The sequence below is a fragment of the Megalops cyprinoides genome, chromosome 12 (genome assembly GCF_013368585.1).
Source record: "Megalops cyprinoides isolate fMegCyp1 chromosome 12, fMegCyp1.pri, whole genome shotgun sequence".
NCBI lineage: Eukaryota > Metazoa > Chordata > Actinopteri > Elopiformes > Megalopidae > Megalops > Megalops cyprinoides.
Window position 1 is genome coordinate 26,051,869 of NC_050594.1, and position 27,241 is coordinate 26,079,109.

Sequence of the window (27,241 nt, forward strand, 5' to 3'; positions counted from 1 at the left end):
CAGCACTCCCTGACACCCGCCGCAGCACATCAAACGGCCCGCACAATGCCAGCTGTGTCTGCGCTGTCAATGGAGAGCTGTGTTGCGCGCACATCCCCACCTGGCTGCGCTTCTCCTCCGCTCCTACCTCACAACGGCTCGCAGAGGGAGGAAGGGGAAAGCCAGTCAGTGTCAGTGACAGAAAGAAGCACAAGTCCTGAGACCCCTGCTGCTGCTGCCGCTTCCACTGGGAGAGAGCCGCGGTGCCCGTTTCCCAGCATCCTCGGCGCGGGCTGGGCGGGGCCGGCGAGGGGCGCGGGCTGAGGCCGGGCTCAACGATCCGAGGACAGCCGCCCACGTAAATCAAAGCACCGTGTCGCCTCCGCCCCGGGGCTGATTTATCAGGACTTCTAAATTTACCCCCCCGGTTAATAACCGGGACGAGGCAGTAAACACATCACTTATCCCCTCGGCCGGGCAGCACTTTGTCGATTCCGTGCTAACGGATTCCCGGGCTTCTCTGGCAGGGACACTTCGCCACACCCCGCACCGAGGCCTGTGCCAAACCCCCAGCTCCGCTGCCCCTGTCCCCACGACCTGCCCCATCACTCATTAACCCAAACTAACACTGGAATGCTCCATCCACCAGGAAAGAGAGAGCACATACCAAACATTTCACAAGAACCCGATTAACTTCCACACTGCCCTTCAGAACATTCTGTGTCCTCCCTTCTGAGATACCTCACTTGATATGTCTATCTCACCGTCCCCGCCTTTCTTGTGTACATTCTTTGTGTTACGATTGTTGTTTTCGACTGGAGGCTGCTCGTGCGTCCTCACCCTTCGGCCCTGAATTCTTAGCACAGGACAATCTAGGTCACGCCACACGCCTCCCCTGATAGTACTGCCGTGCGAGTCTCTGTCAGAACTGGAATATCCAGAAGTGAGTGCAGACACTCGAGAGCGGCCACTAAGGCCCTGCTCCTGCCCAGAGTAAGGATGCACAACATGCCATTTGCTTTGCATGTCTCGTACCCAGTGCATGCTTCTCTCTACAGGCCTAGACTACCAGCCTCCCTCTGATCCTGCTACCTCGTGCCTGTGTGTGTGTGTGTGTGTGTGTGTGTGTGTGTGTGTGAGACAGACCTCGGCCATATTTATCGCCGTGTCCTGCTTTACATGGTTACGAACAGATTGCGCTCCAAAAATAACTAGTTTACACTCGCCCGGAACTTATTTTCGGTGTATTTTTCCCCCCAGTGTAGGACGTCTCAGCCTACCTTCTCTGACTTCTCTTCTGAGGCTCTCACTTTTCTGAGATACAAACAATCCTCTGCATTTTGACATGAACAGGTGCGGCGAAAACAGCACAGAAGCCACCCAACGCGGCTCTCCCTACTCTAACAGGCAGTGCTGAATATTTATTCTCCCTCCACAGCTGCTTGTTGGAGTGAAATCCACCCACGCTCGCTGGCTTTGCGACACTACGGCCCCCCCTCCCTCTCAGGGAGAGTCATGGCTGAGGAGCAGTATAGTAGTGGGCAGATGCAGGGTGGAGCCCGCACACATGGGAGACCCTGCCTGGAGGGGGGGGTGAAGAATGACAGGTATGGGTCACAGAGGAAGAGGGGGGTTTACAGTACACCGCCCCCCCAACACACCCGTCCCATCCCTACAACGAACTCTGCCTGAACCTCCTGAGGGTGAAGAGGTCAACTCAATTCCCGGTGTTTACCCTGCGATTACTCACCCTTTTGGTAATGAGCAGTGGGCTATGTCTTTAAGAGCCAGTGACATATAACGTCATATAAGAACCCAGCTCTAGATGGTGGGAAAAAAAAAGGCTGTGGATCTGTACTCCCCTAGGAGGGTGGTCTCCTGTGTACAACTTGACAGTAGCAGCTGACCGGTGCTGGGTGACAGCCCTGTCCGAGGGTGCCCTCCTCAGCAGGGAAAACGCAGTTCCTCCCAGGGTGAGCTGCTTTCACAATTAACCGCCGCAGAAACAAACAGAGCTGGAGGCGCTGTGCAAACAACCTGAGGAGAAAAGAGCGGGAAGGAAAAATGTGTGTGTTTTCCTGAGCGAGGGCCTCTTGATGGGGAGCCCCCCCCACCACCTCCCTGTAGGGGCCGGGCCGATCCAGCATGTGTAATTACTGAGGAATTCAGGACCGCTCCCACCCTCAGCCGCTGCTGCCGAGCGGCTCAGAGACGGCTGCGTCCCCCTCTCCCACAGTCACTCCCAGCCACAGCTAACCGCGGCCCTCCCAACAGCAACAGCGAACGCACAACATTACCAGCACAGGTGCAGTCCACAGTGCAAGGCTGCGACAGGCTGTCCTGGATCTCAAGACGCCCAACAAATTATTGGAAAGAAGGTCAAGTGAAAGTGTCACTTGTTAAAACCTTTACTGTCACACCCTTGACTCTGAAGTGATATGTCACAGTTAATGCACACTGCCATCCACCTTGAACAGAGTCAATCTTTTGCAATGATTTATTACTGAGTACCATCAATGTTATTAGCTGTACAGAACCTCTCCTGTCAATACAGAGGCAAGCCAGACCACCAGCCATGGTAAGGTAAACCTAAGCAATAATACTTGCTGGAGTATGTAAGTGGACCATAAGCTTTGAATTTAAATGGATGATACATTTCAAAGTTTTCATTCCAGGGGGCCTCAACCTAAAACAGATGATAATTCATGCTCAGAGAAAAGGCTTGACTCCATTAAATACCAGCCCAGTTCTCTGTCGCCTGTTGGATGATAGGCGGTGATGTCATTTTAAAAGGCGACTTGTTGCATTGCTAATTATAGTGACAGAAAATAGGACAATGTGCAAAAGCCAGTTAGCAGAAGCTAAACGGGCCGTGAGGAAATCCGTGCTGGAGCGGGAGGCGCGCTTTCCGACTCGGCGCCACCGGAAGAACGAGCCGAAGGTTAAGGGTGACGGCGTTTGTGCGTCACCGACCGGCCCATTTAGCGCTCACCACCGCGAGGTGAGGATTACGGCCTGTCAGTCAGGTGCCCCATCGCTCTCCCCCACTCTGACAGGGAGAGAGAGTCAGGAACCCTCCCCGCACAACATCAACCCCCACTGACTGAGAGCCCATTTCATCATAGCATGATCTTGAACCTCCTCTTGTGAAGGTACTGGGGGGGAAAGTGATGTATTTACATCTCTCATTTTAACTGTGGCACTTTAAAACTGTTTGACTTTTTTTACTCTTTGTTAAATAACATACAAAGTAACATCAGCACTCTTTCGGCTTCTGAGCCAGGTAATTGATTTTAGAACTTTAAGGACATTTCAAAACAAACTGGACTTTTTCCAAGACATAAAATGCCATTTTTCTATGTCACATGAAATACATTTGACTTTGGCACCAACTCAACTGAAGTCAACTGTCTTGATTTCTCCTGTGGGTACATGTTATGAGAATTTCCTCTCCAGATGTTCTTCCACTAGGTGAAGGTATTATCTTGCACGGAATGCAAACTGAGGAAACTGATTTAAAATTGAAAAAGAAGTGGATTATTAAAAAGGACAAGTCATCCCAAGAAATCCCCTCTTACATGTGATGCCAAATGAAATAAAAAGTTTCTGTGCAGTTGTTGTATTTGAAAAACAAACCTAATTTTCACTAATCTGGGAGATTTCACCAATGGATTTCTCCCTCAAATTAAAATAAGATTGTGCATAAGTGTGTGCGCAATTAATCCATGCAAACAGGCAACCTCCTCACCACAGTTCTTATAACTGATGACAGGAATGTTTTCAACTCTGACACATGCAGCGAAAAGCACACTATTCTGACATCTGTAATCCAGGAAAGGTTTAAGGGCTTTAGTCTTTCTCATCTGAAAATTCTATTGCACTTGCATGATATGCAAGAAAACTACTTTTTGGTAAAGATACAAGACTATCACAACTTCAGAGCTAACACATCAAAGCTGTAGGCTCCCAATGAGTCAATCCATTTAAGATCACGTTCCCTTTATCTTCACAAGGGAACACGCTTTGTGGACAGGCATATTTTGCATACAGATCTATTTTATCGGTCCATTTCTTTTCTCGTTTTCACCCGTAACACTATACAGCCTTTCTCTTGCCCCGTACCACCGAAAGGGCACAAGCACCCATTTCTTCCGTAAACACTGCTGTCTGAGGAGACTGTAAAAAAAAGTATTAGCTAGTGCTGCGGAAACTGCTGCTCACTGACCAAGAGGAACAGCTTCAACAAAGAAAAGGACGGGGGTACACGACTCTGTTTCCATTCCATTTCCGAGAAAAATCCATCTCATTACACTTTCACTGTCAGTCCCAGACTAGCACGGTGAGACACAACTCTACTTTGCCGTATTGGCACGCACTGCTCCAGTATGCGAAACAGTTTGATTTATCTAAACGTTTGTGCCAACATATATTCTGTCGCTTATTGTATTGACTACCAGTCCGATGAATGACAAAAATGACATACGTTTTAAAGGTGAATTTGGTTCTGCAGGGAACAGAACATTCTTACAGCTTCCCTTTTATCTGTCGCATCTGTGCATTTGACATATTTAGACAGTTGCACTGAGTTTGTTCATTCATCAACCACCTAGCTAACAACCACACAGTTATGACGGGGGGAATTACATTCTGTCTATAGGCCTATGACATGTCCGCTGAACAAAAAGATTTAAACTTCAGCTTGCGTTTGCAGCTAATCGCCACAGGAAAACAGTGCCCGAGTTTGACAGGAAGTTGCGGCTTGTCCAACACCCAGTAGGTTTGATGTGGTAAAAACACACACACACACACACATACCACAGTCACTCAAAAACCAATAACGTTATTAGCAACCGCAACTGCATTCGTGTTCCTTATACTTAGGTCGCTACTATTAACAAAACGCATCTAAAACTAACTAATGAATTTTCCGTAGGTATTTTTTTCCATTCGCTACATTACATAAATACTGATAACAAAGCTAGTTCAGCTAGATTCTTACCATTTTAATGAAAGGTGGGCACACGAGTAACTTAACGTTACAGTAAAGTAAATAACTCCAAAACAATGTAGCAAAAGCTTGGTTTCAGTCTTGCTTAGCTCTGAATCACTGGCCTGATTATTGGTAGTAACATTATTGTAGCTTCCCCGCACGATTCAATAATGCGGTCAAACGTTACTCACACCGCATGCGACTTTAATGTAGCCATGTGATGAACTGAGATTGATAGATAGCTACACTGGCTAGCCTGCTAGCTACCAAGCTAACAATGTCACACTTAATGAAAAGTTACAATCACTATTTGCCCTCACACGACCAAGTGACATGTTGGCTATTGTTGGCTAGCAAAAAAAAAAATCGCTAAAATAACGGGTGAAGATGACAGACACACATGGCGACAGAGAAGAAATCTGATCAATAAGCTCTCTCCTTTCATTACACCAGCAAGATCAGCTACTTATCGATGAAACTAGCTAATTTAACTTAGTAACCTGAGTAGCAGAGACATGAAATTCAAATGTAATGTAATGTACTCAATGATCTATTTAGTCACCTGTCAATTTATGTATAACTAAACGTTTCGAGGGCCGTCGCCATATAACACTGCATGTTTAACTTTCTTATTTTAACAAGCATAGATACTAAGACATACCGAGCAATCTAGCATGCCAACGAGGTAGCTGGTAATCAATAGCTAACCAGTCAACACCGGGATCCCACAGATAATTAGATAACGGCACTGGTTATACACACGCCCAGCAGCAAAGACGAAGATGAATTAAAACAACCGAAATTAGACACCTACCGGCATCATGACCGCAGCCCAATCCAATCCAGTCCAGTCAAGGCAAAAGGGACATCAGAGCTGGAGGGGGAAAAAACTGTTTAAGAGCAGCGATGGGATGTTTTTTTTTTCTCTCGGTTTTGCCTTATTTCTACCATGCTGGAGTCTGAACGACTGGATGAAAGATATGCCCCATCTTCCAGCGGCGTAAGGGCCTGTCCCAGTCTGACAATCGGATGGGACTGAAAGTCAGCACCGCTGTTTGACTAGTTGGAGACAGCTGGACTAGGCCAAAGTGGGTCACGGTCGGCGCACAGCAGACGCACAGCCCATCTGAGCTGATCAGCGGGCGACAAACAGCGCAACGATGGGTGCGCGTTGGCTAACTAGATATCCTCGATAGCTAACCGTAATCTAGCCGCGATAGGCGTCGTTTGATAATCACACATACATTCAAAACGGGATGAAGGGAAGGTGTCCTGCCAACAAGCCAAATCCGCTTTACGCAGCAATCTAGTTAGTCTACCTAACTTAGTCTAGCTACTCTCTTTAGTTTGCCAGCTAGCAGATGTATTCATACGGCTAACTGGCTACCCCGCTAACGTTGGCTAATCTTTTGACCTCAGTCCCTGTGGGATTCGTATCGATGAGTGCGATCTGACCCCTACAAATCATATCTTAATCCTGACCTGCCAAGCTAAAAGACGGACAATGAGCCAGCGCGCAACGTTAGTAGATAGCAGCTAGCCAAGTTACTTGGTAGCCTTAGTCGCTCATCATACACCAAGAGCTACCACTGTCTTAACAATAGCAAGTACATGCAAAGCTTGTGAATGGCAGTACCTTGTTATGGGCTTTCGCTGCTCATTTGCTCCAGCAGACAGTCAGAAATCCAACGTCGACGAGATAGCTAACAATAACGTAGTTAGCTTGCTGACCTCATCTGTTAATTGTTAGCCAGGCTCTCTTACTATCTGGTTAGCTATTTCAACCGCGGTTCAAGTCGCATAAGTAACAAGTGAGTTTTCTGCATGTCGCTAGGTACACATAAAACACTTCACATCGGGTAGCTAGCTACATACCACAAGTTAGCTGGCTGTCTAGCCCACGAGTGAGCAATCAGTACAGATGCCTCCGATAATTTGTGTCCTGTAATCTATTTGTGGTGGTCGAAAGCCTGCCTAGGCTATCTAGTAAACTAACAGACCGGATAGGTAAAATTTCGATTAGCAAGCAGGACAGAGATAACTCGCCGCAGCTAAGTAGCTACATTTAACAAAAATATAGCTAGCTAACGAGCTATTTCTGTTGACAGTAAAGCAGAGGTAGTCCAGCTATTTGCAAACACAGCGTATCCCAGTCGCAGAGGCGTCTCATAACTGTGCTGGCAAAGAGGAAGCAAGGCGTCCTTTCCCCTTGTCAGTCAAGTAGCTAAATGAAAATGATGTCACGCGTTTACGGGGAATGCCAAGAATGTGGATTTTTCAGTAAAGCAGTCGCTTGGTTATGGGACGGATAACTGGATAAATAAATAAATAATGCACCATCACAGATCTATGAGTGCAAATCCACTGCTTGATTACTTGAAAGAAAGCGCTCTCCACAGATAAGGAGGACAAATTGCAAAAGGAAAACGATTTCATTTTCAACGTTTTAGCCTGTTTGCACATTGGATTAACCAAAAACAGTTTATTATTGGTTTGCAAACTGCTGTTAGATACAGAAGTTGTTTAACTATATCTAAACTAGATTCTGCACATATAAGGTAACGCGGTCACGTTATTCGTTTTATCAGACGACAGTCTCAAAAAAATATACTTTTAACGTTTATTTAATAATCGACGGAATTCACGTGAATGAAGATATCATGAAATAATTGTCCATTGTGGACAATATTCATGATCTCAGGATTTAGCGGAACTCTTCTCATTGCAACTCAAATTTCAGTTCGCACTTACCTCTTATTACCGGTGGGCGTCACCATCCCCCAAAAAACGTAGGAACGGTCTCCTTTGTTATACGTTGTGATACTGTTAAACAAAGACAAATTAATCATAACAAATGGGAAAAACCCTCAGGTGTCCATAAAGCGTGGAGCATACTTATGGAATGCAATGCATGTGATGGAATGCAACCTGAGAATAATAGAATGAAAAATAAAATGCATATCTTAGTAATACATTTTTATCATTGGTAACCCACTGAATTTAACCGTGGTTAACTCCAAAACAGTAGCCTCATGATAAAAACATTGGCTTTTTCCACGACATCAGGTACTTTTCTTGTTAAATTCACACAAACTGAAAAGTCAAGCATTTGTTTTGTTAAAATGGTAAACACTTGACACCGCATTCAATAAATAATTAAATCGAGCTTTTTCCACTTTACAGCGTGTTGTTGTGATTGAAAGTAATTTTTCAGCTGAATTCGATGACACTTGAGACGTGAGTTACGTCAGTCCTAATTTACAACAAATAAAAGGGCAAGAGGCAGACATTTAGCAAAGGATGCAAAGAAAACAAGCTGGGTCAAGAGGAAGGAGTGGTTTGATTACATGGTGAGGAGGATACTGTACTGCCAGCTGAACAAAGCACATTAGCATAGAGCAAAGTAATACATTGTATGGGATAAGGGCAACAGCTGATCATGTTATGAACCATAGCTGCAACATTACAAAAGCTGGGCAGTAGGTACTGTACAGTCAGATCAACAGCATCATGAACCATATTTGATTCAGGAGAGAGGTAACGTCTTAAAATGTGTGCATGTCTGTACAAGATACGCATAGATTGATATTTAATCAACAATATTAAGCCACAAATGTAAATATGTAATTCAGTTTCATGGTATCAGTTTCTCCCTCAGGTATGTGATGAGAGACTGATGTTTTGTTAATGAGAACTGATTTAAACAAAAGACAGCTTTTGGACTGGCAAATTCAGTTGAAACAAAGATGGCAAATAATTTGTTTTTGTAGGTCCTTTAAGTGTTTGGCTTAACATCTGGTTTCTGGGCATGAATCTATTGCTTAAAATAGATAGCAAATAAATAAAGCAGGCTTGTGAGAGGTACAAACAATTTTGTACGCAGTTATGAACAAGGTAAGGTGATTAGTGGTTGCAAGTTAATTCCTGGACTGTCTGTGTGAATTTTTCATACTCTCAGTGCATCGTAAGGTTGTCATCAGCAGAATTTTTGCCATTTCACAAATATCTCCAGATCATTTACTGTTATAGCACTGGCACACCCTACTCTGGATGGGTTCTGCTCGTGTCTTCTGCCTACCCTTTACTTGCTTGGTAGTAGGCATAGGTAATGAGCTGGAGAAGTATATAATACGAATAAATGAATACATGTGGGAATATATCATTACAGTCAACATTGAGATATGTGTCATAATTAATGGCAAGAACCCAGGGCAAAGCTAGTGGTCGTGTATGGATAAAATTAACCATACAGTGTGTGTGATGACAGTACTGAAAGGAATCAGTGCCAACTATTCATTTATTGACAGGCCTGTTGATGAACACAATCAATGCACCTAAGATGGGGGGTTGATACACTTGCAAAAAAAAGATAATAATAATAATAAATAAATAAATAAATATATGATTATCCATTTTCCATGATCTGTAAAAGGTAGTTATTTGTTTGAACCTGATACTCCAGTCTATGAATGTGTTTTCAGACAAGGAAGCATCTTACATGAGAGCACTGACATCTTTTTGGTGATCCGAAGCAACATAGTGATACAGTTGCATTAAAAACCGCTGGTGCAGATGTCACAGGAAAGGCAGAAAGCAGCAGCTCAGTATGTAGCTGTGGTCTATTCTAAGTCAATGGGGATAATATATATTAAAAGCAGAACAAATAAATGAGGCAATTTCGCAATCTAATGTTATGTGACATACCTAGGGCTAGAATGTCTCAAAAACACAACAGTATACCACTTTGACTGGTACGTTTCACAGTTGTTCAAGCAAATACAGATTGCATACTATACTTTTTACTTTGTGAAATACATCAAGAATACAAAGACACATTCTAAAAAGACAATAGTATACTTTCTGACTTTTAGTAAAAATGCAATAATTACAACAATGCTATGTACCACTGTCTTCCACTGAACCAATGACAAATTCTGGTGTGTTGAGGATATTTTGTAACCTAGTAGTTTTTTGTGGTTCTGCATTGTAGGATGATTCTGAGACCTTGTATGTTTGGCAGCTGTTTCAGGTAATGAGAACCTACCCCTGTTTGTCACTTTGTAGTAGAGGTATGTCCATACACCCACTCCCACCCACATTTTCTGGTATGCTTGGGTGTAGTATGGGCTTATCTTAACCCAGCAGGTAGCAAATACATGGCCTGCCACCTGGGAAAGATAGCAAAACAACACTTAAATATGCAGAACATTTTATGTAGAATTGTGTAAAGGTGTTTTATTTCTCATGTAACTGAGCAGTGATCTTCATATTGCATTCTGAACATGGCACTATGCTAACATATGATTGCATAAATAGATTATGGCACACCACTTGACCTGCCCTAGTTGCAACACTGACAAATTTATAAGGTGTGGGGTAATTTCATTGCACACAGGAAAAAAAAAATCTATCAGGTTGTTTTGTTCTGGAGTCTCAATTTTCTTTCTTGCTTACAATTTTTTTGGCCTATTTTGAAATCCTCATTATGTTGTCCTTAGTAATGGATGTATTGGTCCTTTGCTTAATGAAGCAGCAGGGATGCTTAGTATGACATTCCCTGAATGATACACCCTAGAGCTCTGTAACACTAGCACTGCATGAGTATTTAATAAAGAGTCGTTTAAAAGGCTCTATCTGTAGTAAACATCCGTATACTGTTATGCAGTTTTGCAAACACCTGATATAAAATCAATATGCTGTGTTTTGGGAAATAACGCAAAATGCCCTTATTATTCAACACTGAGTGTACATTTTTATATCCATCATTCCTATTGTAGACTAAAATATTGTTATTTTATACATCAATATTTTTAACTCACTGTTTTGAATTATGCAACCTGGATACTTTTACACCACTACCTGTGCAATTAAGGGTGTCAAGGTATTTCAGCTCTGAGATAACAAATGGAACATCGTTCTCCTGGGCTACTTTTGTCTCACATACGGCATAAACTTAAAACAGATTTCCTTGTAGCGGCCCCTGCCGGGGAAATTAGGAACATACAAACGCAAGATTTTCTTGCTGTTTTAACTAATTTAAACCGTTCATTTGGACTGTTTTCCGTATGTTAACTTTCTCTGCTAACGTTCATTTAGGTGCTAAAGGCAAAGATGAAAAAGGTTTTAATAAATAGGGTCTGTGCGCTTAGGTCATGCCTATACATGTTGATTTATGCATCACGTGTTCAGAAGTAGAAAATACTTGATCGCAGTTGGTAACGACCCCTGTTCAGCCAACTTTAATAGACTATTGGCCACGCACCTGAAGTTACTAAGTAGAAAGTTCCAAATTACGTGGCGTTCAAGGATATATTTTCTGAGCATAAGTTTGGACATACTTCATGTAACAATGAAAAAGGCAATAACTGCAGAACAGATAACGGAGTGGTTTACTATTGGGACCCAGTTTGCCAACATCAGAATTACAGATGACGGACAAAAAGACACCAAGAAAACAGAGGAAGCAACCAAAGGAGATGGGTAACTCACATATAATTAGAACAGTTTATACTATTTTTTTTATTGCGTAGAACGATTATTAAACGCATGCTATATTCCAAGCAAGAATATTTGTTCTGTAATGAAAATGTTATTTGTTATTGATTTACATCAGAGGTTTAGCAGGTTAGCAGCTATAAACCACCTGCCAGAATGCGTGCAGTGCCATCCTTAACCGTTAGCGTCAGTTATTAAAGACGGCAGTAGGCTAAAGTGGCTATAGTTTGCGGAGAAATTTCAGCTAACGATGTTTATGTATTGTTAATGGTGTGTACGTACCCTGCTAGTTTTTAAAGGAAATGAGATGAGTAAATGCCATTGAATTCGGTGAATTAGATGCCCGTGGCGAAATTCTCTAGCGTTTTTCCTCCCACGATGGGCCTAAACTGAGAAACTGCACTTTCCAAGCGCCAACCTAAAGATGTTGAAGCTTTGGCAAGAGGAAATATCACTCTCCTGAACTTAAATTACAATACGGAACTGTGTAATACTTTAATAAACAATGGCCTATTCGTCCAGCCTTCCAACGAATATTTCCTCGAAACTATGAACGGTAAATGTGGGTAAAGTGAAGGGCTGGTGTAGGCCGCCTGCATAATTAATGCCGTTTGGCCCCGTACGGTCAGCCAAACAGGCCAGCCCTGCTACTTATTAGGTAACGCTAACCCAAGTCCCAGCCTTAGATTACTAACTGGAATCTTATTTCATGTTGGTAAATTGAAGAAATTTATTATGTAACTGAAGGTTCAAAAGGTTATTCGAGGATATGAATAATAGAAATCTGTATTTATTGTAACCGCAGTGTCTTGGGATTCGTTTAAAGAACACTAATACTTGGTGGATACAGTCTGTAAAAGCATGGCAGCCATCGGAAAACCTCCATCTTTTGGAAAATAGCAAGCCACTTTGCAGATTTATAAATAAAGCTGACATCTTTTCACACAGAGAGATGCATCTCGAATAATAAAAGATAGCTTTCGAACTCCCCGTTATAATTTATGCCTAACATTATCATATTCAAGACGCCGTTTGTGCCTCCCGGTTTTGGTGAAATGCTCATTGCCGTGGACAGCAAGGAAACGCAGAAGAGGATGAAGGAGCACTGTACCCCGTGGTCCTCCAGGCTGTGCGTTCCCACCGCTGCGCGGTAGTTATCACATCTCCTAATCTCTCTTGATGGGTCTGTATGGGATAGTCATTTTAATGGCAGGCGCTAAATCCCAGGCAGATCTACATCCAACAGATGAGAGAGAATTTAACCGTCCATGTTCAAACCAGAATTAACATGCAAAGTACGTCCTGTTTATTATTAGATGCAGATAAATATATGCATGAGTACCAAAATGCTCTTTGTAATCAAAAGACAGTAAAGATAGTTGTAGTAAAGCTATCAGAAAATAGGGGGCAGCATGACCCAGATGAACATTTTTTAAAATATATAAAATGGTGTTCCTAATGCATATTTATTCATGGTTATGTTGTCATATTTCAGGGGAAAATACATTTATGAACACTAGATTTTTTTCTAGAGGAATTAAGAAAGCAGCACATTACATGTGAACATTGTATTGCTTTTCATTTTTTAGCTGAAATTATTGAACAATGTGTTTTTCTCCTAAGTATGGTGTAGTTCAGAGATGTATGGCTTTCCTAGAGGGGCGATTGTCCAGAACAAAAACAAGTTACCAAAGAGAAATGCATTTGTCTACCATACCTTCATAAATTGAAAGTACTATATCACACTATTCTGGTAGAAGTAGGTTAGCTATATGTACATGTGTGTATATATACAGAACACATCACTGATTTAGTATGGTATGTATTTGGAGATACTAGCTGACACAGTAGTAACACAGAAAGCTTTCAGGTTAAGGGAGGCTGATCTTGGGGAAGGCCAGTGCCATTCTTTGCAGGAATGTGACAGGCTATGACAGTATAGCACACACTTTGGCTGTATATGTCCTCTGTAATCTCCTACATACAGCTCTGGCCGTGCACACAAAGTTGTCCCTTACGAATAAAAACGAAATGGTCCTCTACTTAAAGTTAGTGACTACCATAGAAAGCGGTCTGTTCGAAGAGTCCAGATTTCCTTTTTGAAGCCGTGTGGGCCCCATCTTGTCCCAGGAGAGTCAGTTAAGACATGACAGAGGGCAGGGAGGAGGCTGTATTATAGCGTGGTGCTGTAGGCTTCGGAGCAGCTGTAGGGGGTTGGGTAGTAGTAGGGAAGGTCCCAGTCCCTCTGGGCGATGTAGGGGCAGGCCCCGCGCATGCTGCGGTCCACGTAGCTGGAGATGGTGGGGATCTCCTCCTTGTGTACCTCGCCGCAGTCGGGCACGGTGGGCGTGACAAAGCCCTGCTTCATCTGGTAGCGGTTGGTCCACGCCTCCATCGGCCGGAGCGGCTGCCGCTCCTCCTCCTCCTCCTCCTTGCTGAGGAAGTCCTTCAGGACTTGCTTGAAGACGTACACCAGCTCCCAGGGCAGGATGTTGTTGCTGGCCAGCACTTCACGGAACCTGGGGTGAAACACAAACTGAATGAACCTATAAGCAATCCACAGATACTCAGCCATGGTCGTTATTACCACCTAAAAGAGAGCAGTCATATGAGCACAGAGGTATAGTGCAGACAAATGGAATTCTGGCCACCTGCACTGATTGTTTTTACCAGAGGCGTTGTGTGGCAGAAAGGCTTTTCTGTATTTCTGTTTCTGCTTTGCAAGCAGGACTGTATTCGGCGTCTTGAAGAGAATGTCAAGTGGCACATGAGGCATCAGCCGGCGCTGAGATCACACTGATGAACTCGATCTAAGCTGTCAGACCGGCACCGGGAAGAACGGAGGAAAGGGGAGGATGGGAGTGTCAGAACGAGGGAACGACACACCGCTTTCCCCCGGACCACGCTCGCGGAGCCCAGAATAATCGAGAGATCTCACGTAATGCGATTATGCAAACGCAGACACCCCCCCAGGGGTTTCCGCCAGCGTTTGTAAATTTGCACAGACTTTGTCACTTGGCCCGGTGTGACAACTGGCCTGTGAGATATTGCGCCGATGCCCTTGATGGTCAGCCATGTAAACCTTTGCGTGCGTATCCAGTGTGGGCACAGTTTATGCTAACATCTGTTGTGTTTTCAAGATGATTACTATGTTCATATTTCTAGAATGATGAACATCTGAAAGCACCATCAGCATAACTGTTTTGATAGTCGGATGCTCATCCCTAATGTAAGAGAACGTCTGCTGTGCGCGCAGCGGGAAGCGTTTTGTTATTTTAATTGCGCTGGGACGGGCTACTGGTGCAGACTGTCGGCCCCGGAACGGGCGGGCTGCCATGTCTGGAGCCATGGGGCACACTCCACCTTTGCGTCCACACGCAGGGACAGTTTCCTTTTGACATTAACATGAAGCCGCTGCGACAGCAGCCCTGCCTCTTGGCCCGCTGTCTCCTCGCCTCCGTCACCCCGGCACCGGGGGCAGGGGCTGGAGAACGGCTCCGAGAGTCCCCCCGCTACGCGCCCGTCTCCCCCTGCCGGACTGCGGGCGTTTGACACCCGCTGCTGCTTCTCATCTCCCATTCGAAACGGGAAAGCGGACACGCTGACAGGGCGGGGAGGCAGAAACGACTGGAAACATTTGGTAGATGGAGGACGTAATGGCAAAAAGGGAGCAGTGTGAAATGAGGATGAAGGAAATGGGTTGATGGAGATGGTTAGTAATAGCCTGGCTAGATGAGTGTGCTTAAGATGGCTAACAAGGAGGTGTTGTGATGCTGTAGATTGTGATAGTGCAAGATGTTTGTCAGTCCACCCCTCCCCCTCCTGTTGTTCCTTGAATGCCAGCAACCTAACATTATTAATTTGCAAAAACAGTAAACAAAACAACTTAACTGACGTATTACTCTGCTTTTTGTGATGACTGTCATCACTGCAGTGCAGAAAGTGAGGTTATAAAGAGAGGCATCTTATTCTGCTGAAGTTGCTAGCTAGCTAAGATTGGGAGGTTGGAGGACACATTTATTAATCTGCAAATGAAGTGCACAACCACACTTGTGCAGGGACCTAGTTAGGTAAGTAGTTGTGTTTTTCCCTTGATTGATGATAAAATTGCTTGTGAATAGTGCATTGTTCCTTTAGGGAAGTAGTTTTGGTAAACACAGTGCAGGTATGGGCTGCTGTGGGTTAAAAGTGTAATTTCAGAGACCTGACCCCTAGTGGAGCTTGATCCTTCCTGTGTAAACCGGTAAGGTAAATTGCAGAGAATTAGAGCAGTTTGTATTTTCAGTAATACATTCCAGCAAGAAATTTTAAAAATCCCGAGCTTCTCTTTCCTCCATAATCCCAAATTCAGCAGAAGAATTAGTTTTAAGCTTTAATCTATTGCTCAATCCAGGTAATCGGCTAATCGCTGCAGACCCGGTTCAGACGCTGCGGTGGTTTGCAAAGCCCGGGGCGCGGGGTTACCTGGAGAGCACGGTGGCGGTGTGCGCGGGCTGGATCTGGGCGCACAGGTACTCCAGCTGCTGGCGCTCGGAGGGCGGGATGAGCGAGCGCAGGCTGGGGTAGCTCCGCAGCCAGTGGTATCCCAGCGTGCCGTGGGAGAGGCGGTGCTCGCGCTCCACCTCCCGCGCCAGCCGCTCGCGCTCCTCCACGTGCCACAGCAGCTCGCGCATCAGCGTGCGGCTCGGCCCGCCCGGCGCCTTGGGCACCCCCTGCACCCGCTCGCTCTCCCCGCGCGGCCACTTCATCCACCCGAACAGGGGCATCGTGGGTCTGCGAGGGACCGGGGAGCGGGGGGAGGGGCAGGGAGAGAGAGGCGTGCTGAAGCTCTGCTCGGCTTTGGAGGGACTGTAATTCTCTGCCTCAGCCTTGTCAGTCTTGGAATGTTCATTGCTGAGCAGAAATGGTTGTGTCAGTCAGCGCTTTCTCTCTGGTGTTATGACAGCTCTGTGTGTCTGGGGAGATGATATTGCTTTGACTTCTTACCTGAAGTCCTCCACAGACCACCTCAGTGTCGTGCAAAGAATTTTGTACAAGCTGCATTTTCAATATTTGTAACATCTTGTATGGGTAATGTACAAGGCTCTTTTCTCTTTACCATTTGTTTCTGTTGTGTAGTATTGCACAAACCTCCGGTTAAATAGGTAGCATTTGGCAGTAAAGGTGCCATTACAGTTCCCTATCATTCAGTAATCTGGCTGTCCTGTGACACTGTTTGAGGTGCAGGAGGAGCCAGGTGTGAAGCTGCTGTAATTGCCATGGACTGATGGTTTGCCCTGTCCGGTCCACCTGGGGTTCAGACAGTCTAGACAGCAGTCGGGTCATGGGTCCGACCCAGTAAAGGGGGTCCCGTGAGGCTGTGGGATAGCTGGCTGCACTGTGGAGGAGGGGTCAGTGGACTCCCCTTGGCTAGAGCACTTTGGCACACTTCACATCTGATTCACTCACACTCTCCACCATTCCATCTGTACTGTGTGCATCCATGCACATGCATACATGTACAATACATACACATCTACACTCCATACTTCAGTTCCTAAACACACCACACTGCCTGCACATGCACACTACCAGACATGCACACAATTCAGTTTTTCAGACTTTGTCTAATAAATGTAGTAAAATATCTTGTTCACATGTGCATTGAGCTAGATAAGTGAATCAGTTCATACTCAAACATTAATGTTTAATGATTCAGGATCACAGTTGTGCAATAATGCTATGAAGTCCTGTCTGTTTCCTCAGCTCACTGTAACTAGTGAGTTATCTGAAGCAGCCACAGAAAAAAAAAATCATTTCACATCTGTGTCCAAATATTGGGTTTAGGACACAGGGATTATTCCAGACTGAATTTTACAAAAGTTGCACAAATAGCACTGATAACGTCATCAAAATGGAAACTTTTAAAAAGCACAGTGGCAATCTGCGATGGAGGCAGAGCGAGGGGCTGCGGGCGGCTGCTACTTACCCCGGTATCCGGCACGACGAGACGCTCAGCGGTCCCTCAGAGAGGCGGAGAGAGAGAGACGGAGAGGAGCGGTCCACGGCACAGACGTCCCCGGCGCCCTGCCTCCATGTGACGCCTGCTGGCGCGGCGTCGCCTCGTCCGCGCCCTCGCTCGGCGCGGCGCTAACTCCGGCTGCAGGAGAGGACGGGTAAAGTTGGGACGCTGCCCTCTCTCCAGCCCTCTGCCCCGCGTCCCTCTCGGCCGGCTCCTCCTCCTCCTCCCTCGCTGAGGGGAGCGCGTGAGCGCCGAGCGCTGCGCTGGCCGCTGTGGCTGCACAGTGCGCTCTTGTTTTTTCTGACCGCGTCCTCCTTTGTTCTCTATACGTGGCTGTTGCTCAGCTGCTCTGAATGCCTCGTTAGCGTGATCTCCTCCTCTGAAGCGGTCTGAACACTGTTAGCGTGATCTCTTTTGAAGCACTCTGGATGCTGTGTAGCCTGCGCTCCTGTTCTGAAGCACTCTGAGCACTGTGTTGGTGTGCTGTCTGCCTTCTGAATACAGTGTTAAAATGCTTGTCTGTTCTGGAGGAATACTGTATGTGTGTGTGTGTGTGTGTGTTTGTGTGTGTGTGTGTGTACGCGTGTACGCGCATGTGCATGTGTGTGAGCGCTGAGCTCCTTTGAGCTGTCACAGTGTCCAGGGAGCAGATGCAGCCTGCAGCCTGAGAGGGGCTGGACTGCTAACTCTGCCTGTCCCCGCGCTCTGCCCCGGGCTCGCTGGGCCAGCCAGTGAAGGAGAGAGAGAGAGAGAGAGAGAGAGACCACAGACGCGCACACACACACACACACAGGAGCACAAACCGAAGCACATAAACACGCACACTGACAGACATGTCCTCTTTGAGACAAACCCAGCATGCAGCACAGATTCCCAGGGCAGTGTTAAACAGAAGGAGGTCAGAGATGTCATGCTGAGGGGTTGTGCTTAACACATATATTTGAGAGCAGAAACAATGTAACCATAACTGAAGATGTGCTATAGTAAAAATTACACGGAGTAATCGCCGGTTTTTGTAGCCATTTGTGTGTTAGTTACTGTGCTCTTGAGATTTGGCTACTCTAGTGTATGTGTGTGACCATGAGCAGTTCCCTTTTATCGGCAGCAGTCCCTGGGTAACTGAAGGTTGTCTCTCTCACTCCAGTGCTCAGGGGCCCTGAGGATTACTTGGTTTTTGGCCTAGCCCTCTTTTGGTCTTTGAACAGTGTTTAAAACTGCAGTGTCAGTGCTAACACCCCTTCTCTGCTGATACAGTGTGTTTGGAAATATCCAGCTCACGTGCCTAGATGGACAGCCTTTTTGATGTGACTGACATCTCGTTTTGCGTTGACACTTCTGATCTCAAAAGGCACTTTCTGATCTGTCCCCGTTTCCACATGTTGGACAGTATGGCTAAGCCCGGTAGCTGATGTGCACTTTGACAGATAGCTAGGCAGCTTTTGGGGCAGTAACACCCATATGGATCTTCCATGATAATTCCCCATCTGCTGGTCCGCTGAGACATGTAATCCTTGAGCTGCAGCCGGTAGCGGTTCTGCTAAGGTTCCACATGAACCGAGGAACACCAAGCCACCCTGATCTGTTTCTCTCTCCCTCTCTCTCTCTGTCCCATTGTGGAAATTGTGCTCCATTACTGAGCAAAGCTCCATCCGCACAGCTTAGATCTGCTTGATCTGGCTGAAGTGCCCGCGTGTAGTGTTGATCTAATCCTTTGAATTGTATTTGTTTTTCTCCAAACTGGCAGAGTAAAAATAGTCTTTGGAACTGAGAGTGCTTTTGTTTCCCCCTCAGAGCGGTGTGCTAAAGCGGTAGAGAAATGCACCTTTAAATTGTTCCTTGTCTTACAGTCGAGTGGGTATCCAAACGAAGTGCACAAAACCGTCTCAGGGGCACTGAACTCTCCCTTTCACTTCTCACTTTCCACTCTCTCTGATGCTGGATGCTACATATCTCCCCCCTGCACTGAATCAGATCTGAATGGACATAATTTTAGACTCGGCTGCAACAAGTCAGTCACTTCACATGAGACTGATTGCTGTGGAGCTGTCTGTGGAGCTGGAGAGGAATTTCAAATGATCTCGTTTTATCGCTTTTTAAAAAAGCAGTGTCTTCTCTGTGGATTCCTGCTTTGGTGAAGGAGAAGCACAACACACAGGATTGTAAAGTTGCTGTTGAATTAGTCCTCACAGAGGAGCCAGGTGCAGACTGCTGCAGGAGCGCAGGAATGTTCCAGCACTTCCCCGGCCTCTCTGCAGTTCTCATCCCGCTGCGTTCATGTTTGTGACAGCACTGGGGGAAAGGTTGCCACGGTTCGCCCAGCTGTGACCGCACAGCCGCGGTTAGGAGGCTCTGTCCGGGGGGGCGGGGGGTAGAGGGGCGTGTTTACCGTCCTTCTCGATGGCCGGAATATGTAGGACCGCCGGAGTGCTGATCCACACGCTCTGCTTGTCATAAAGCATGAAGCGGGACGCTCGGGCCTGATTATATGTGAGCACGCTCTCCGTGTGGTGGAAAAAAAAAAACATCGGTTGTCAGGGGAGATCAGGGTCAGCGGGGAGTCCTTTCACATCACATCGCGCACCACAGCGCTGGAGAGAGGGGGGGGGGGTGCACTCCCTCCTGACGCACGCGGGCGCAGCTCCTCACCTTCCGCAGGCTCCGTCCCACGGGCTCCGTCCCGCACCCTGAACTCTGACCCCCCCGCTGCTCTGTGTGCTCCCCTGTCCCCTGCGTCTCGGTGCGTTTGTGTCGCCTAACTGCATGACCGTGCTGATGCCGCGAGGCAGCTGGGCTTGTTCGGCTCGCTGTCACGTTGGCCTACTTGTTCAGCTCCACTCACACAGTAAATTAATTAGCTTCTGGAAGTGTGCTGCAGTGAAGATGACGTAGAATGACGTAAATCTAAACATTGATATAGGAAATAAAACTCATAGGCTTTCCTTATTTTCGCATATTGCAATTAAACCCATTGTGTAATTTTAAATAAGAATTTTGAGTCTTAATAGGCCTGAGAGTCCTTGTTTACAGTCTTGAGCGTAGCTGGGAAAGGGCGAATTTGAAGCCTCTGGATTAGTCTTGGCCTTCACATTGGCTTATGCTGAAGCTCGTCAGTGCTGAGCTGTGAGTTGCTCATTCGGAGCAATGCTGATGTGTGAGTGTGGCAGCGCATGGCACCCCTGCGATTCATCTGTTGAATTACAGTGCAGGAGGGATGAATCCGGAGACGGCAGTGTCTCCTGGTGTTAGATCCCGAGAACACGGCCTTCGCTGCCACAGCTCCGTCCCCCTCACATCCACGGAACCGCAGAGGCCCCTTCGCTTCCATTCGAGAGAGAGTTCACAGCAGGGGGGCTCGGGAGGGGGAGTGGGGGTAAGCTGCCAGAGCATCGCGGTAATGGCGTGTGAGTCAGAGGCTTGCTGAGAGGGCCAGAAACGCACGAGACGCAAGCGGAGGGGCGCAGCCGGCACAGGGAGAGTCCCGGGCCGCGCCCGCCCGCCCGCCTGCACGTGTGAGGGACGAAGGAAGCACCACGCCTGTCCTGAACTTTAGCAGGGTAGTGAGGTTAGCAGGAGCTGACAGATGGCATTTTGTGTGTGGAGCAGCGCCTGTCGCTGAAGGATCGCAATCCCCACAGCTACACCCGGCATCCGAGGGTATCTAGATTCACACGCTCGGCGTGGTGCGGCCTGGCTCTCCTGGGAATTCAGCTTAGGTCATTGGGGTGGTATTTTTAGCTCGCCGTTGTGGATTACTTAAATCCGAAACCATTCTCAACAAAGTTGAGTTCATCCGCGTTAAGTGAACATAATGGGTCAAGATGGCTTGAAAGTCGCACTTTTTTCAAAGGCAGTAAGGCAGGAGCTTAGTCGTGTCTTCGGGAAAGCTGATAAATGGAAGTTGATGAGGCAAAGTCGAAAGCTGTTTTGAAGAGCAGGTCTGAGGAGGGTGGTGTGGTGTCGCGTGTGGGGGCCGGCGAGGGAGACGGACAGCCATGCTATCACGCCACGTCCCCTTGGCCTTCTGCTTTTTTTTCCCATGTGCCCCGGGCCGCCGAGCGCACCGCGCCTGTGCTAGCCGGAGCGCTGTCCCCTCCCTGGGACCCAGTGCACTGAGTGAGAGAGACAGCAGACCGTTATCGCCCCTGACAACACAGCGTGCAAACCGCGTCTAGACTGGCAGAGCTCAGCCTAGTCATGTGTGACTCCCGCACACCCACACTCTCTGGCCCAACTAATGCAAGCACTCCTCTCAAAAATTCCCCCTCTCTGTTCTGACTCTGCAGACTTTCTCATGTCTTGGTTCAGAGTTTAAAATCACTGGGTAAAGCAGTGATTCACTCATTCACTCTTCAAGATCCGTGGCAGGGTATTTGTCCCTGCATGCAATAGGGTTGTTAGCTTCTGGCTAAAAAAGAACCAAATTGAATGTGTTTGTGTGGTGCAGTTCTTTTACAATGGCGTTCCTCATTAAATTACCATGAAGGCATTGTTCCAGAAAGTACGAAGTAAAGGGGGTTAATGGTGACACTACTATGCTAATGATTGAACAGAGCTCCAGCTGTTACTTACTTCCTGTGACTGTATTCCTGTAGTGGATGTATTAGTTTAGATTGGTTTACTTCAGAAAAGGTTGCCAATTTTCCTGGACTTCTAATAAATATGCACTTTATTCAAAGGGAAGGAGTCAGCCTGATTTTTTGCATTGCTCATCTTTCACAAATGACAAGTGCTTGGTTTGGTGTTCTGTGACAAGCACTTCACCTGAACCGAAATATCGTTCCAGGTCCTCAGACCCCACCAAGCAACAGGCAAGCCCAGAGAGCGACAAGTCGGAGGGAGTTCTGAAGACCAAGCAAGGGAAGGCAGACCTCTTGGGAAGTGAGTCCGTCATTTCAAATGGATTTGTAAGACATTGTACACGTAATGTGCATGTTACAGTGTTGCTCTAACAAGTGGGACACTGAAAGCCATATAAAAAGCCAAGGAAACTTGGGTGGTAGCATAGTGGTTAGGAACAGGGCTTGTAACCAAAAATGTGCTGGTTCAGTTCCCCCATTGGGCACTGTTCCTGTACCCTTGGGCATGGTACTTAACCCAAAATTGCTATATAAATGGATAACATGTAAAAATTATGACCTGTGTAAGTCGCTATGGAAAGGAGCATCTACTAAACAATAATGTATTGTGCATAATGTTACGTTAATGAACTTTATCTAAGTTTGAGCGCGAGTGTGTGGCCCTTGGATGTCAGCTAATTGAACTATCCTCTCAGGCACCCTGGCTCCACAGTTAGCCGACTACGAATACCCCAGCCTCCCCATCACCAAGCACCGACAGGAGGTAAGAACGGGTCAGCACCCTGCGAAAAGCACTTGTGGTTTTGCCTTTGTTGGCACTGCCGGTCTGTGGACCTTTCAGGATTCAGGGGTCTGCAGAAACAGTCATCTGCAAATGTCCTGCAGTAATAATTCCACTTTAGGTGTGTTCAGTATGCTCAGCTGAGCACAGATATTAGCTGGGGAACCACAAGAAGGAAGTTCACATTTAAGCCTCTTTCTGTGTGATTTCAAAGGCTCAGCATCCTATTTTGTTTCTCCAAGAAATGCGCACCCCCTCGTGCACTTAATTCGAGCACGTGGAGGACTACACGTTGCTTCACCGCTGGTCTGTCGACAGCAGATTCATTAGGCACAGTGGGGTGGAAGCATAAAGTCTGCAGTACTCACTTACCAGAATGTTATTTTCCATAATGAGAGATGCATGACAGAATTCCTGGCCTTTGTGTGAGTGATAGGCTGAAAGATGTTGGTGTTTCATTCAGTATTGTTGTATGTAAATGACAGTTGATGTTAAATTATTTGACACCATTAACTGCCTGTTTATTCAAAGGCATGAATTCTGAGTAGGCGCTGCGCAGATCCTCTAATCTTTATATAATAAGGATTTGTTGCGGTTATAGTCACTTTGTACTATTAGCTCATCCACATGATATAAAGATTTGTGTGGTGCCTGAAAACACCTGATGCCCATGCATAAGCGGTATGCCTAGGCAACAATGCCAGGGTGCACTGTTTAGTGAGGAGACAATGGTAGCCATTATTTCAAAAATCCAAATTAGGAATAGGGCTGTTTTTGTTGCTGTTGTTATATGTATATATACATGAAAATGGTCTCCTGGTATACACTTTTACACATTGCTATACAATGGTGTCTGCATTTCTGTCAGGTTGAACACTATACATGGTGCCAAGGCAAGTGGCAAGCAATGACATTTGATTACAAGCAGTGCCCAAAACATAAAACAGTGCTTAACGAATGCAAATGAAGTGTCCCCCTGTGGTTTCACGCAGCTGATCTCCCTGATTGAGAACAACTCCGTGGTGATCATCCGAGGAGCCACGGGCAGCGGCAAGACCACGCAGCTGCCCCAGTTCATCCTGGACTACTACAGGGAGAAGGACGCGCCGTGCAACCTGGTGGTCACCCAGCCGCGCAAGATCGGCGCCAGCAGCATCGCTCGCTGGGTCGCCCGCGAACGCAAGTGCACCCTGGGTAGTCTGGTGGGGTACCAGGTAGGAGAGAGAGGCTACCATCAAGCCACAGCTGCAAGCCTGCGATCGGCATCCTTTTTAATGCTGGCTTTTACCCAGACAATCTCTTCATTATGCTGTTGTGATACTTTGACGTATATGATACTTACACTTCTGACTTATATAATGCCGTGACAAATACGCCATCTACAACACAAAGGAGCTGAAAGAAGCAGAGGATAATCATATTTTCAGGGAGAAGAATGATTCGATTTTGGACATCATCGGGATGAGAAATTTGACACTCCGCTTGATGCACGGCCTTTGATGAATAGGGGAAAGCTTATTATGGCTAGAGGATGTCGTTCAGAGTTTGACGTCAGTCTTTTGTGTCTGCCAGGAGGCCGACCGGGGCTTTTTCTCTGTGAAAGCCATCACGGGGGAAACAAGGTCATTTACTCTTCATGTGTCGTTGCATAATAAGTGCTGGCGAAGTTGACTTCGGCACCTCAGGCAGAAGTATTATCGCCTGGTGAAGCCTTGTACAAAATTTCACCCGACATTTCTTATACAAGGGAGGGAGAGGAGGAGCAAAATATCTCAACAGGCTGGACCTCTTCCAGATTGTCAGACCGCATTGTCTTGGACCAAGAAACGCGAAGCACTCATGAGTCTAATTATAACTCCGGTTGGGCTGCGCAGGGCGCGGGAATAGATGCTGCTGGCAGTGAGAAAGTTGAGAGACAGTAATGTAACGGGACAGGGTCAAAGTGTGACACCCGCTGCAGAAGAGGGCAGTGTTAAACTTTGTGCACCTTTTTTTTCGGATTTTCAATTAGCCACTGTGGCTCCTCTGATGAAAAGGAGTCAAATAACGTTATTACAGGAGGTGACATGGTTATGGCTGTAGAATGGCCCTCCATCATCATGTGTGAAAATATTGTGGGACACGTGTCTTATACAGAATGTTGACAGAGATGCATTTTCTTAAGAGTTTGTCTGCTGATTTTCCTTTGGGGTATTTTAAATGAAAATTCACAAACACCTCTCATGCCAGTTTTGATGGAGAAGTGATGAACTTTTGGGATGATATATTTATATCCCACTGACTGTTTATCTAAACATACAGTTCCACTACAAATGGGCACACCTGCTCATAGAAGCTCTTTCTTTTTTATTATAACTATTTTCTACATTTTAGAATAATAAAGACATCAAAACTATGCAATAACACAAATGGAATAATGCAATGTCCAAGAAGTGTTAAATCTTAAATTTTAGATTTTTTTAAAAGAAAGGTATCAACTTCACTATTTATATTTGTATAAGAAACAAATTTCAAGAATTTAAGCAAATGTCTTTGAATGCATGTCTCCCATTATCTTAATCAGGTGTGGAGGAACCTTTGACTGGTGCTGTGTATCTTAATGTCTTAATTACCTTGTATACCAGTTTATGGAAAGGCTTTGTCACAGAAGCCTGCAAGTATGGAGTCGAAGGATTGATCTTTTTTGTATTCTGTATAGTTCTGCAACAGAAACAATTCTTTAAGTAGGATTTTCTGTCTTGTTGTCATTGACTATCTCGCTTTGCAGTGTGAAGAGAATGCCTTGGTCACAAATGCATTAGGAGGCAGGGAGCGCTGCTAAGTTACTGTGGTTTAACAGCAGCGTTACACAAGTGGGCAATTCACACCGAGGGCAACTGAGCCGCGCTCTCCATTAAACCGAGGGCTGTTTTCCATTTTTCGGCTCCCCGCAGCATCGCTCTGCACTCATGCAGACAGTAACGCTGCTTTTATCCGGGATCCTGCATGTGCGCCCGCTGGCCTGTGAATTCAGCTCCCCAGCTCTGTGAAAGTGGGGGTCTGATGCAGAGGCAGCGGAAAGAGCCCATTACCTGCGCACACTGCCAGCCTGTCCCCAGGTGGACATCACAGATGTCAGTGCTCAGATGGGACATTGCAGGCTTAGTGCCAGAAAGAGTGGTGTATGGTTTTGCCAGAGATTTTTTTTTTTTTGCTTTCTCTGCATTCACTGTATGGTTAGCTTTTCTGTACAACTTACTGTAAATAGACTTTATCTGATTGTGTGTGTGTGTTTGGGGGTTTGTTCTCCAGGTGGGTTTAGAGAAGGTTGCCACAGAACACACCAGACTCATCTACATGACAACCGGGGTGTTGCTGCAGAAGCTAGTAAGTGCCAAGAGCTTGACTGAGTACTCCCACATCTTCATCGACGAGGTATGCCCATCTCTCTGTGTTTTTGTGGCAGAAATTTGTTTCAACAGTGTTCGAGTGTTAAGGTGCGTAATGTTAAGGTGCGTTTGTGTGTGTGCGTGCGTGTGTGTGCGTTTGCATGTTGCAGGTCCACGAGAGAACCGAGGACCTGGACTTCCTGTTGCTGGTGGTGCGGAAGCTGCTCCACTCCAACTCGCGCTTTGTGAAGGTGTGCTGATTCTGTCACCTGTCCATCACCACAGCACTGTGCTTCTTCACTGACATGTTAGAGCGGTGCTCTTGCCTCCGCAGTCACCCAAAAAAAAAAAAACCTCCCAAAGCATTGGGTTCATTCAGGGACATCTATGTGGCTCACCCTTTTTTAAATGCAACTTGAAAGCAGCTCCCCTAATGATTCAGTGTCACGAGATGAGCTCAGAATTCGGCTGAAGATGCAGTCAAGCACTCCCTCTCCCCAGGTCATCCTCATGTCTGCCACTATAAACTGTAAGGAGTTTGCAGAGTACTTCAGCACGCCCATCCGCAGCCGGATGAACCCGGCCTATGTGTTTGAGGTAGAGGGCGCCCCCTACACCGTCGAGGAGTTCTACCTGGATGACCTGTGCCGGCTGCTGCCCTGCAGGGTGAGAGGCCAATCACACACGAGTGTGTGTGTGTGTGTGTGTGAGTGTGTGTGTGTGTGTGTGTGTGTTTGTATGCATCTGCATCCGCATCCGTGCATGAGTTTGTGCGTGTGTGTGTGTGTGAGTGTGTGGGTTGCGGCGTGGGGAGAAGGGGACCACTGAAGACTGCTGAAGAGGAAGGCAGGTATGTTCTTCTCCTGAGGAATATTGTTTTTCACGGGTTGCGTGTGTGGATGCCATTCCATTCAGGCCAGCAGAAAGTAGCAGCCTAAAGCTGCATAGAAGCACTTATTTGGAAAAAATGGTTTGAAAGCACCTAGCATGGTGATTACGTCCTTAAGGACATTTGACCTCTCGGCCCTTGGAACATTCAGAACATTCAGA

The 27,241-nt window shown here is 46.3% G+C and overlaps 3 protein-coding genes across 6 annotated transcripts in view; 1 reads left to right on the forward strand and 2 right to left on the reverse strand.

Annotated features, from left to right (window-relative positions):
* The window catches only part of ppp1r13ba (protein phosphatase 1, regulatory subunit 13Ba), a 60,918-nt gene extending 53,739 nt beyond the window's left edge, over nt 1-7,179 (reverse strand). The window contains exons 1-2 of one of the 4 annotated variants that reach the window (XM_036541887.1): nt 6,606-7,179; nt 5,784-5,843 (exon numbers count right to left, since the gene is read on the reverse strand). In XM_036541887.1, coding sequence (XP_036397780.1) covers nt 5,784-5,792 — 9 coding nt within the window. In that variant the 5' untranslated portion in view covers nt 5,793-5,843; nt 6,606-7,179. Of the gene's footprint in view, nt 1-1,259; nt 1,397-5,783; nt 6,221-6,605 lie in introns of those variants that run through there. The other 3 variants (XM_036541890.1, XM_036541888.1, XM_036541889.1) reach the window with 3 other exon arrangements.
* A 4,139-nt stretch (nt 7,180-11,318) lies between these two features.
* The window catches only part of tdrd9 (tudor domain containing 9), a 29,324-nt gene continuing 13,401 nt past the window's right edge, over nt 11,319-27,241 (forward strand). The window contains exons 1-12 of the mRNA XM_036542302.1: nt 11,319-11,449; nt 13,595-13,598; nt 13,840-13,988; nt 14,876-15,117; nt 15,858-16,026; nt 16,126-16,314; nt 22,249-22,343; nt 22,738-22,805; nt 23,816-24,037; nt 26,115-26,237; nt 26,362-26,442; nt 26,693-26,857. Coding sequence (XP_036398195.1) covers nt 11,319-11,449; nt 13,595-13,598; nt 13,840-13,988; nt 14,876-15,117; nt 15,858-16,026; nt 16,126-16,314; nt 22,249-22,343; nt 22,738-22,805; nt 23,816-24,037; nt 26,115-26,237; nt 26,362-26,442; nt 26,693-26,857 — 1,638 coding nt within the window. The remainder of the gene's footprint in view (nt 11,450-13,594; nt 13,599-13,839; nt 13,989-14,875; nt 15,118-15,857; nt 16,027-16,125; nt 16,315-22,248; nt 22,344-22,737; nt 22,806-23,815; nt 24,038-26,114; nt 26,238-26,361; nt 26,443-26,692; nt 26,858-27,241) is intronic.
* Nucleotides 13,453-17,587, reverse strand: rd3l (retinal degeneration 3 like). Its single transcript, XM_036542864.1, has 3 exons — nt 17,433-17,587; nt 15,929-16,237; nt 13,453-13,983 (listed from the first exon to the last, which is right to left on the reverse strand). Exons 2-3 carry the CDS (start codon nt 16,228-16,230, stop codon nt 13,638-13,640), a joined length of 648 nt encoding a protein of 215 aa, XP_036398757.1. The 5' UTR covers nt 16,231-16,237; nt 17,433-17,587; the 3' UTR covers nt 13,453-13,637.